The 12,859-nt window shown below is 42.1% G+C and overlaps 1 protein-coding gene across 1 annotated transcript in view; it reads left to right on the top strand.

The window, feature by feature from the left end:
- LOC137518281 (sodium channel protein type 5 subunit alpha-like) overlaps positions 1-12,859 on the top strand; it is a 455,983-nt gene that overhangs the window by 248,847 nt on the left and 194,277 nt on the right. The window contains exon 16 of the mRNA XM_068235926.1: positions 12,008-12,490. Within this exon, the coding sequence (XP_068092027.1) occupies positions 12,008-12,490 (483 nt within the window). The remainder of the gene's footprint in view (positions 1-12,007; positions 12,491-12,859) is intronic.

The raw sequence follows: 12,859 nt of genomic DNA, 5'->3' as shown, positions 1-12,859 counted from the left end.
CAATAACCTAGACATATGGGCAAATAAAATACATAGGTTTTAATTATGGTAGCATGTATTATTTTAAAGGCCGAAAACTGAGAAATAATATTTTTTTTTTCCATTTTTTCTTTTTTTCTTAATCTTCCTGTTAAAATGCTTTTAGAAAAAAATAATTCTTAGCAAAATGTACCACCCAAAGAAAGCCTAACTGGTGGCAGAAAAAAACAAGATATAGATCAATTAATTGTGATAATTAGTGATAAAGTTAATAGCGAATGAATAGGAGGTGAAAATCTGCTCTGTTGCATAAGGTGAAAAATCCCTGCGGGCTGAAATGGTTAATGATGTCACTTTTCCTCCTGTTGTTCATCACTGCTTCTATTTCCTGGCTTTGCTTCATTATTGCCTTAACTGTGAGTGTTTCCTTACTGTCACCTCGTTTGTTTTAAGCTAATGAAGAAAAATATATATCCTGTATATACAATGTAAATTTGTCACTCAAGCCATGAGTATCAAGCTGCAGAGTCGTAGCAGTGCTTACATTTTGGTCAGAAGCCCCATGCGGCACCCTAGCAATTTATTGTACAATGCCGCAGATTAAAGCCTCGCAGGGTACAGTGCATTATGGATCAAAGAAAGCAGCATGCGGCCTCCATTTTGAAGCATTTCACTTATTACCATTTGTTCGGTCTGAATACTCACTCCCACTCACTCCAAGTGGTACCACGAAAATATGTTCTTAGTCTTGTTACTTGTTTCCTTGCACAGAATTCGAGCATATGTGACATTAAATATATATTTTTTCCCCCTCTTGAGCGTCTATTTCCGTCCAAATCTATTTTTGAAGGCTTTGTTCAGCCGCTTCTTGTATAGAAGTCGGAACACTTACCTGGCCACATGTCAGAGCCGGTCCCTGGGAAAAGTGGCCCTGTGTTTTGTATGAACATGCTATTGGTTTTTATAAAGGGATTCTGCAACATTCAATTTTAGCACAATTGTCATTTTTTCTTTTCCTCCCTGCTTTGTGATAAAGGTTACTCTTGCTAGCTGCAATTATACCCAGTGTTTTGCTGGTATTGTTCCCCCTGCAAAGTATGAATAGAGTGTTTGTCAATTGAAGGAGATGTGAGTGAAAAGTTTTGCTAGAATTGTAAATGATAATTTTTTTTTACCAGTGTGCTGAATGGGTGAAATAAAAAAAATTGTTCTTTCACATTTAGAAAAAAAAAATTAACAAATCTTAAAGAGGAACTGTAACTAATGATTCAACTTCGTCCCAATCAGTAGCTGATATCCCCTTTCCCAGGAGAATGTTTTACCTTTTCTCAAATAGATCCTCAGGGGCAGTCTGTGTGGCTGATATTGTGGCGAAACCCCTCCCACAATGTGATGTCATGACAAAGGTCCTGACGGTTTGCGGTCTGTGAACCTCGTTGCATTGTGGGAACCACATGCATTGTGTCTAACCACATGCATTGTGGGAAATATTGGCTTTTTCCCACTGCCAAGCAAGCAGTATCTCCCTCTCTGTATAGAACTTTCAGTAACGAACATTCTGAACAGATCACCTGACAGAACTAAATATGTCACCACCAGTGATAAATTTCAGGATGCAAATCAGGGAGAGAAAAGATTTTACAATGGGAAAACACCTACTAAATAATCTATAAATGAATATTGTAAGCAATTTTATTTATTATGGTTTTTTTCAACACAGTTCCTCTTTAACCACTTGAGGCCAAGTGCTAAACCCCCCTCAAGACCAGGCAATTTTTACTGAAATGGGCCACTGCAGCTTTAAGGCCAAGCTACAGGGCCGCACAACACACCACACAAGTGACCCCCCCTTTTCTCCCCACACCCAGAGCTTTCTGTTGGTGGGGTCTGATCGCCCCCCCCCCCCCCCCAGGTGTGTGTGTTGTTTTTTTTTTTACACATATTTATTGTCATTTTTTTTTTCAACAAATAAACGTTTTTTACCCCTCCCTCCCACCCTCGGCCAGCCTGTCACAGTGATCAGCTGTGATAGTTTTCAGCCTATCACTGCCGATCGCTCTCTTGTGTCCAGGGCTGTCCCCAGTACAGCACTGCCTCAGATCGCAGCGCTGTACCCAGACCGTCTAACAGACTCCAGAGCGGCAATCGCGATTGGGAGAGTGAAGACGGGGCAGAGCTCCGCTTCCCAAGCAAGAGATGTGCGCGCAGCCTGCGCGTGATCTCCTGCAGTAGCCGGCCCCAGGACTTGACACCAATAGTTGTCCTGGGGCTGCCGCCGTGGTCATGCCCATTGGCATGACGTGGTCTTCAGGTAGTTAAAGTGTACCTCCTGTAACTTAACAAAGAGACATATAAAGTTATAATGACCTGCATTAGGGCCAGAAGAAGAAGCCTCAATGGAGCCCATATCAGCCAGGTTTTGGCACATAGCTCCGCCCCTTGCAGGAAATGACATCAGAATGTATTTATTTATTTGAGAATTTAGGCTGTTCTTTGCAATTGTGCGGTCATTATAACTTTGCAGCAGTAGCGTACCTCTTATTTTTCGAATCACACCAGTGGTAGGATACTGCAACTCAGTAGTCATAGAAATGGGACTGTACTGTTTTCAAGCTGTAGATATGGGAGGTTGAAAATCAGTGTTGTGCTGTTACTCATGTATATATATGCACATTTTTTATGAGAGTGAAAGTTTACATGTGTAACAATATGATGCATAAAATAAATGGCAAGTGAACACATGGTACATGAGCAGCCACAAAAATTGCACATTATTTTCTCACCATATACAGTAGTTAATTGATGATGTGGCATGCATCATCATTATTATTATTATTATTATGTGTTTATATAACTCTGACATCTTCCACGGCACTTTACATAGTGTACAGTGCTGCTCATAATTATTCATACCCCTGGCAAATTTTGACTTAAAGTTACTTTTATTCAACTAGCAAGTAATTTTTTGACTGAAAATGAAAAGTGTCTCCCAAGAAATAATAAGATGATGTACAAGAGGCATTATTGTGGAAAAAAAAACTTTTCTCAGCTTTTATTTACATTTGAGCAAAAAGTGTCCAGTCCAAAATTATTCATACCCTTCTCAATAATCAATAGAAAAGCCTTTATTGGCTATTACAGCAATCAAACGCTTTCTATAATTGCAGGCCCACTTTTTTCATGTATCCACAGGTATTTTTGCCCATTCATCTTTAGCAATGAGCTCCAAATCTTTCAGGTTGGAGGGTCTTCTTGCCATCACCCTGATTGCTAGCTCCATCCACAGGTTCTCAATTGGATTCAAGTGAGGACTCTGGCTGGGCCACTTCAAAACGTTAATGATGTTGTCCGCTAAACATTTCTTCACCACTTTTGCTGTGTGTTTTGGGTTATTGTCATGCTGAAATGTCCACTGATGCCCAAGGCCAAGTTTCTCTGCAGACTGCCTGATGTTCTTGTTAAAGAGACACTGAAGCGAAAAAAAAATTATGATATTATGATTTGTATGTGTAGTACAGCTAAGAAATAAAACATTAAGATCAGATACATCAGTCTAATTGTTTCCAGTAAAGGAAGAGTTAAGAAACTCCAGTTGTTATCTCTATGCAAACAAGCCATTAACTCTCCGACTAAGTTTAGTCGTGGAGAGGGCTGTTATCTGACTTTTATTATCCCAACTGTTTTCTTTTTCTCTGCTAGAGGAGAGGTCATTAGTGCACAGACTGCTCTGAAAGACTCATTTTGAATGCTGAATGTTGTGTAATCTGCACATATTATAGAATGATGCAATGTTAGAAAAAACACTATATACCTGAAAATAAAAGTATGAGAATATTTTCTTTGCTGCTAATCTTCTAGTAATTATTCATAGTACACAACCAATTCATTATATCATATATTTTTTTTTTTGCTTCAGTGTCTCTTTAAGAATCTTCATGTATTGCTCTTTTTTCATAGTGCCGCTTACTATGATTAGGTTCCCTGGTCCATTGGCTGAAAAACACCCCCAAAGAATTAAGTTCCCACCGCCACGTTTGACAGTGGGGATGGTGTTCTTTGGGTTGAAGGCTTCTCCTTTATTACGCCAAATGAAGGAAACATGATTGTGACTAAATAATTCAATTTTTGTTTCATCTGACCAAAACTCAAGAAGTGGCATCCTCCTTGGTCTGCATCCGTGAAACCCAGCAGTGTGCGGTGTCCGTTGGATTGTCTGCCTTGAGAAGTTGTCACCAGCAGAGCCCAGATTCACCAGGACGGCCTTGCTGGTGATCCTTGGATTCTTTTTCACCTCTCTCACTGTCCTCTTGGCCAGCACAGGTATTACTTTTGGCTTCCGACCGCGTCCTCTGAGATTTTCCACAGTGTGGAACATCTTGTATTTTTTTAATAATGCTTTGCACTGTAGCCACTGGAAAGTGAAAACATTTATAAATGGCATTGTAGCCCTTTCCTGACTTGTGAGCAGCCACAATGCGCAGCTCCTTTGTCTTAGCCATGACTGTCCCGAAACCAACTGCAGAGAGCTGCTGTTTTTCACTTGTTGAGTTGATTAAAACAGCTGTTCCCAATTAATCAGTTTAATTAGGATGCTTTAGAACAGCTTGGACTATTTGGAATGGTGAAAAACTTTGGCTTTGCCAACAGACTGTGACAGTTTGTGAAGGGTATGAATCATTTTGGACTGGACACTTTTTGCTCAAATGTAAATAAACAGTTTTTTTTCCTCAATAATGCCTCTTGTACATCGTCTTATTATCTTTTGGGAGACACTTATGTCATTTCCCGTCAAAAAAGTACTTGCTGGTTGAATAAAAGTAACTTTGAGACAAAATTTGCCAGGGGTATGAATAAATATGGGCAACACTGTATATAGTCATTTTACTAACTGACCCTCAAAGGGGCTCACAATCCAATTCCTACCATAGCCAGTCAATAGGGATGATTCACAAGGGTTAACCTGTTTTCATCTGTTTTCACCTTTTCTATGTTACGGTACATTTTTAAGCTCCCAAAGAGCAAACAAACAAAAAACAAAAAAAAAAACAATATAATTAAGGTAAGGAAAATAATGTTGCAATTAAGTTAACCAGGAACAACTTACTTTGACTGATTATTTTACTTGTAAATGTGCTGAAAGGGTATTTTTGTTAATCAGGAGAAAAATAAGTCATTTATGAGAAGTGTTGTGGATTGACTCCATTGTGCTCTATTCCTATTGTAATCTAAGGCCTATTTTGGGGCGAACACTGCGAATCCAGCGCAGGAGACTTGGGCGTAGCCGGCGCCACCATAGACCGTAATAGGAATTACGGCTAAAGCAGCGCACAGTGAGTAACTTTAAAAACACTGTAATTCGGCCGCCAGCAATAGCTGTAAGCCGAATTCCATAATTCCCCACCATCCACGTGGACCCTGGAGGGGGATTAGTAATTAACGCCGCCGGGACTTGTGCAGCAGTAGGGTAAGCCATATATCAGCTGTATCCTGAGCCCAAGTCTCCTGGCGGCGAATTCTCTCGTATGCATTTTGGGGAATCCAGTTAAAGAGGAACTTTAACCAAGGATTGAACTTTTATCCAATCAGTGGCGGATACTCCCTTTCCCACAAGAAATCTTTACAATTTCTTAAATAGATTATCAGGGGTCTGTATGGCTGACATTGTGGTGAAACCCCTCCCACGTTATGATGAACTAAAGATTTAACCACCAGTGATACATTTCAGAATTTAAATCAAGCAGAGGAACAATTTTACAATGGACAAAAACTGACTAAATAATCTCAAAAATAGGCAAGTTTATTCATTATGTTATTTTCACTACAGTTTCTCTTTAAACCAGGGGCGTAACTAGGAATCGTAGAAATTATGGGCAGGCCCTCCCCTCGGCCCGGGCCCGCTCAAGGCTGTTTTTGGGGGCTGGAGGGGTCGCAGCATGAGGGGAGAGCTTGGTAGCACGTCGGGGGAGGGGAGACGGTCCCCTCCTCCCTCACCTCGGGCTCTCCCCTCTGCGCTCCCCTCCAGCATTGAATAGTACGTATGCAGGCGGCGGGCAGCTGCAGATACATACCTTCCTAGCGTTCCACGGATTTTTCTTTCTGTAGCTTCTGATGCTACTTCCTGTATAAACAGGAAGTCGCATCAGACACTAGAGGGAGAAATTTGGAATGCAAGGAAGGTATGTATCTGCCGCTGCCCGCCGCCTGCATACATACTATTCAATGCTGGAGGAGAGCGCAGAGGGAAGAGCTCGAGGTGAGGGAGGGGGGGGACCATCCCCCCTCCCCACCGACGTGCTACCAAGCTCTCCCCTCATGCTGCAACACATCCAGCCCCCAAAAACGGCCCTCGGCCCAGCCCCCCCGGCGAGAGCAGGGGCTGCATCCCCTATTGTTACGCCCATGTCTTTAACCTATTTGCATGTTTTGGGGATGCGAAAGGAAAACAGAGCAGCTAGAGGAAACCCACACTTGGGGGGAACATAGAACTACAATCTCCATGCAGATAGTGTCCAGATTTGAACCAGGGGCACTAGTGGGGCAAGAAGAGAGTGCTATCTATTACACCACTGAGCCACCCCATATAGGAACATCTCCTACTAATCTTAAAAGTTAAATGAATGAATGTTATATATTAAGCTGCCTACCTGGAGTTTAGCTTTATTCTATCACTGGTAAAGAATTAAATGGGTCAAGTGAACCATTTTTACTTGTAAACCAGTATTCAGATATTGAAATGCAGTAATTGTAGGTCATCCTACTGTAAAACTGACCGTTTTAAGGCAATTTCGAAAGATGTGTGCTTCATTTTATTTAATGTGTCATAATTAGACCATATCGTTCTGTGTAACACTCTCAGTAATGGGTGAGTTCAGCTGTAAGGAATCACTTGAAAGCCTTTTGTAGTACTGAAATCTCTTGTTTTGGGTCAGCCTACTTATCAGAGAAGTAAGTAGTCGTTTGCTCTTTACTGTAAAATGCCATGTTCTAAGGACTGCTGCAATATAGGGAAAAGTAGCATTACTGTGACAAGTAGGCTGACTTGTGATGGATTAGTCCCATTCAGTGGACCGAAGTACATCCTGACATCATATTCTGTATCTTGTTGGGCACTGCATGTGATAGTCAACTCTAAATGGAAGTATCAGGCTACTTTCACACTATGGCCTCTATTCACTAAGACAGTGGTTCCCAACCTTTTTGAAATCATGACACATCAGACCAAACGTTCAGATCTCCGTGACACGTAGACTAAATGCATGTAATGAGAGACAGCGTTTCCCCACTAAATGCACATAAGAGACAACGTTTTACCAGTAAATGCAGGTAATGACAGACAGCCTTTCACCAGTAAATGCACGTAATGAGAGGCAGCGTTTCCCCAGTAAATGCACATAATAAGAGACAGCTTTTCACCAGTAAATGCACATAATAAGAGACCTCTTTTCACCAGTAAATGCACATAATAAGAGACAGCTTTTCACCAGTAAATGCACATAATAAGAGACAGCTTTTCACCAGTAAATGCACATAATAAGAGACAGTTTTTCACCAGTAAATGCACATAATAAGAGACAGCTTTTCACCAGCAAATGCACATAATAAGAGACAGCTTTTCACCAGTAAATGCACATAATAAGAGACAGCTTTTCACCAGTAAATGCACATAATAAGAAACAGCTTTTCACCAGTAAATGTACATAATGACAAACAGCCAGTTGTCCCCAGTATATGTAGCCAGGGATATATGTGCCCAGTATATGTAGCCAGAGGTATATGTCCCCAGTATATGTAGGCAGGTGTATATGTGGCCAGTATATTTAGGCAGGTGTATATGTGCCCAGTATATGTAGCCAGAGGTATATGTGCCCAGTATATGTAGCCAGGGGTATATGTGCCCAGTATATGTAGCCAGGGGTATATGTGCCCAGTATATGTAGCCAGGGGTATATGTGCCCAGTATATGTAGCCAGGGGTATATGTGCCCAGTATATGTAGCCAGGGGTATATGTGCCCAGTATATGTAGCTAGGGGTATATGTGCCCAGTATATGTAGCCAGGGGTATATGTGCCCAGTATATGTAGCCAGGGGTATATGTGCCCAGTATATGTAGCCAGGGGTATATGTGCCCAGTATATGTAGCCAGGGGTATATGTAGCCAGGGGTATATGTGCCCAGTATATGTAGCCAGGTGTATATGTGCTCAGTATATGTATCCAGGCCCCCCCCCCAGGAGGAGAGAGCGAGGGAAGGAGAGCGGCACCTCAGGGTGCTCTCCCTCCCTCGCTCTCTCCTCCGGAACGAAGTGCGGTGGCTGGCAGAGGGGCGGAACTTACCTTTGGTGTCTCTGTCTGGTCTTGTCGCAGGCGCGGGATGATTTGCCACTACTCTGGTCTGATCCAGACCAGAGCAGCGGCTGCGGCACCAGAACTTTCGGCGCTTGGAACGACACGGAAAGGTAAGTCCCGCCCGCTGCAAACGCCTGACCGCAGTTCGTTCCGTAGGAGAGAGCGAGGGAGGGAGAGCACCCTAAGGTGAGGGAAGGGGGGGAGATGGCCCCCTTCTCCGCCGCTGCCCACAGCTCTCCCTCCACTGCGCTGCCTTCCTCCGAGAGCTGACACTGCGACACATACCTGAAGCTGCCGGCACATGGGTTGGGGACCACTGCACTAAGATAATGCTGTAGATAATAAGGCAAGAGAAAACTTACCACCACACAGTGAGAGAGTTATCTTATCTCTTCATTCATTAAGTTACTTCCTCTGTAGTTAAGTTACCTCCTCTGTAGTTATTTCCAAACGTAGTTAATTAACAGCCTGTCTTTAGCTTTAGAATTCTGGAGTTATTTTAAGAATTGAAGAGTTAACTTACAGACAGAAGAGTTAACTTTAGGTTTGCCTGAGGTAAAATGTTTCCTGAATACTACATGCCTCGTCACCGTGGTGATAACTGTAGAAATGTTAGTAAAGACAGGAGACAAGCTTAGTGAATTGAGGCCTATATCCGTTACGGATCCAGAAAAATAGTAGAGTTGCATCATCGCTACAATGGGGCCCTGAGATAAAAGCAACCTAGCAATGCCCTAGCAATGCCTCCTCCAACCCGAACCTCAACCCCCCCCCCCCCCGCCACTACAACACCCAGGACCCATCCCACCACACTCCCAGTCACACAAAATCATTAGGTGTCCATCATATGTCCCCAAAAGCATTGTTAGGGACTCTATTATTCTGCTCCTCCTTTCCCTTAAAAATCCGGAGTGTACACACATTGGGGTCTTTGCTAATTCAGTCAGGACACAGGAGGCAGCACCATGCTCTACGCTCTGGACTTCTCCCCACCTCTCTCCCTCTTGCCCTGCAGGCTTATATGGGGTCACCATAGCTGGAGGGGAGGTGACACACACCTACAGGCTCTGGGGCCCAAGAGCAACTGCCCCCTTTGCCTTTATGAAAGCGCCAGCCCTGGACCTGACATTGGCAGGTACCACTCTGCATGCTGCGCGTTATCCTGTCAGAAATCGTCACACCACAATGCAAAAGTAATAGTGAGAAAGCATTGTCTCTGGTGAATGATGACAGTTTGCAATGTTTTACAGCTCCCATCTTGATCTATTGACCTTTTTATCCATTGCTTGCACTAAGAAGTGTTTTTCTGCCATGAAAAAGTTATACATGGCCTACACTTATCAGTGAGAGTTACGGGATAGTCTAACTGAAAAGAAGCCCTAAACTCTTAAAGGGGCACTATGGCGAAAAATTGTAAAAAAAAAAAAAAAAAGTACATTTTTTTCCAAAGTAAAATGAGCCATAAATTACTTTTCTCCTATGTTGCTGTCACTTACAATAGGTATTAGAAATCTGACAGAAGCGACAGGTTTTGGACTAGTCCATCTCTTCTTGGGGATTCACAGGGATTTATGTATTTTCAAAAGCACTTAGTGAATGGCAGTTGCTCTGTCCAACTGCCAAAAAACTGTGTAGCGGCAGGGAAAGCTGGCCAGCATCATTGTTTAAAGAGGAACTCCAGTGAAAATAATGTAATAAAAAAGTGCTTCATTTTTACCATAATTATGTATAAATGATTTAGGCAGTGTTTGCTCATTGTAAAATCTTTCCTCTCCCAGATTCACATTCTGACATGTATTACATGGTGACATTTTTACTGTGGGCAGGTTATGTACCTGTTTCTAGCTGTTCTGGCCTTGCAGACAGTTGTAAACAGCCATTTCCTGTCTGTGAACATTGTTACATTGTGGCAGTTTGCCCAGAGTACCGTACGGTACCAGAGCCTCTTGTGGGAGGGGTTTCAGCACAAAATCAGTCATACAGCGCCCCCTGATGGTCTGTTTGTGAAAATCATTATATTTTTCATGTAAAAGGGGGTATCAGCTACTGATTGGGATAAAGTTAAATTCTTGGTCGGAGTTTCTCTTTAAATCCTTTTGCTGCTGTCTTTGAAGTTTTAAAACAAAGCAGAAGTAACTCTGCAGTAAAACCTTATCTCATGCTGTCTCTTACTGTTTCTGAACATTTAAGCTCTTCACAAAACGGGACTAACTTTGACCAAGTTGGTCGACTAGCTCAGAGAAGCTCTTTTGCATAGATAACAACTGAAGTAGTTCCTGTACTGGAAAACAGAAAGGATCTTGTCAAAATTTCTTAGTAGGGCTAGTATCGTATTTAAATCAGGGATGAGCAGAAACTATGCCAGTGCGAATTTACGCATCGTAGTTCGCATCTACGCATATTAGTTCCTAGGTGAAGTTTCGAAACTACGCTTACGAATTTACGCGTTGCGAAGTACCGCTATGCGTAGCTTACGCCCACTATGCATAGTTAACATGTGTATTGCGTAGTGAACTACGAATGCGTTGCTCGTGTCTAATTTTCCGCGTGCGATTGTATGCTTACAAATTTACGCGTTGGAAAGAGGAATGTAGGCGTAGAAGAGTTCCCGGTATAAGCAGTTAAAGAGAAATTAATGCGTAAAATTTTCTGCATGCCGGCATAAGCATACGCATACACTACGCTTCGCACTACGCGTAATTGCGTATTTTAACGCGTAGTCTACGAAATGCATACGAACCGAATATTTGATTTCAAAGCGTAAAATTGTGCGTATTTCCAGCGTAGTGAGGTTGGTTGACTATGACCATCCCTGATTTGAATATGTTATCTCATCATGTCACATATCGCCATAGATTTACATAAAGGATCCATTACCTCCCAGATCCTCTTGCAGAAAGGGACTTCACACAATTTCTTAGTAGGGCTAGTATCGTATGTGAATCTTTTTTTTGCATCATGTCACATGTTGCTTCAGATTTACTTTGAGGTAACGTTAGCGCCCAGATCTTTTTGCAGACTGTGTTTTTAATTGGCCAATATAACATAGTGTGTTAATAGGACTCGAAGGTTTCCTTGACCAAGGAACTTCCGCTGCCTATGAGATAAGGGAGAACCAGAAGACAAATAGTGTAGTATCGCTAAACAATTTTCAGTGACAGAATTGTGGGTAAATTATACTCACAAAGTTGGGTTGCAAAACCCAGCAACCACCATATGTGCCTACAGAAAATAACCGTCCTCCACGAAATGGGCAGTTATGCTCCTTGAGTCCTTCACGTTGTAGAGAAAGCACATAGCAGTAGCAGTATAAAGGATATGGCTCCTAAAGGAGTTGTAGGTACATAAATACGCAGGGGAGGTTGTTGACACCTCTAAAAAAATCTTTTGATTTCATTATTTTTTTAATATTGTACTACATCTGGGGGCCTCCATCAACACAACAACACCTCCCTGACCCCCCACCCCCTGTGTATTTATGAGCCTATATAGCAGGTGCAGCCTGGTTTCAGAGCACTTCCTCTCTACTTTTCAGGCAAAGATACAATTGTTTATCTCTCCAGTTTATTTTCACTTTAGGCTTTAGCTCTGCGAACGAGCACCTCCTTTCCTTGGATAGGAGGATGATTACGTTCATTGATTTGTGGAATGTTTTATTTACTGTATTTTTCTTTCTTCGCAGGTTCTGAACCTCTTCTTGGCTCTCCTGCTGAGCTCATTCAGCGCTGATAATTTGTCTGCCCCAGATGAAGATGGAGAAATGAACAATCTTCAGATTGCCTTTGCAAGAATTCACAGGGGGATTGCTTTTGCCAAACAGACTGTCATAGATTTTTTCCGCAACTTATTTACCAAGCCCAAAAAAACGGGGGACACCTTCATCACGAACCTTTCCAGGAAAAACAGGAACATCAACAACATCAATTTGCACAACCACATTAATATGAGCAACACCGGGAAAGAAAAAGACGACTTCAGGGAAGGGAGTAATACAAACGGAGGCATCTCAAAAAATGGAGAGAAATACGTGGTTAGTGAAAGTGAGGATTATATGACCAACCCTCGTCTCTCTGTCTGTGTTCCCATTGCGCTGGGAGAATCAGATGTTGAGTATCATGAAGAAGATGACCAGAGCATCTTCACTGATGTTGAGATGAGTAAAGAGGTATGTTTTAGTTCATGTGGTATTATTGGTCTAGTTTTATTGCACAAAATTGCTTAAATCTTTATAGTTTTGAATAGATTAATGAAGTTTTAGAATTTCTATCAAGTTGTATGTGCCATGTTTTGGGGCACTTCCATTCACTTCCTGTACTGGTGACACCTAGTTGTTTAGTTTAAAGCGCACCAAAAAAAAGTTTGAATGTCAATACATATATGTAGTCTATGCACTGTGTACAGTTAGATGAACATATAAAGTTTACATCTGGTACATTGTAGTGGATAGAATAGTCTCACGCTTCTATATTTGTAGTAGCATTTCCTTCTTTCTCCTGATGCCTTGCACATACACACTCAGCATTGTGTCCTCCCC

This window comes from Hyperolius riggenbachi, chromosome 5 (assembly GCF_040937935.1).
Source record: "Hyperolius riggenbachi isolate aHypRig1 chromosome 5, aHypRig1.pri, whole genome shotgun sequence".
Classification (NCBI taxonomy): Eukaryota; Metazoa; Chordata; class Amphibia; order Anura; family Hyperoliidae; genus Hyperolius; species Hyperolius riggenbachi.
This window is presented reverse-complemented; position numbering and strand designations above follow the sequence as displayed.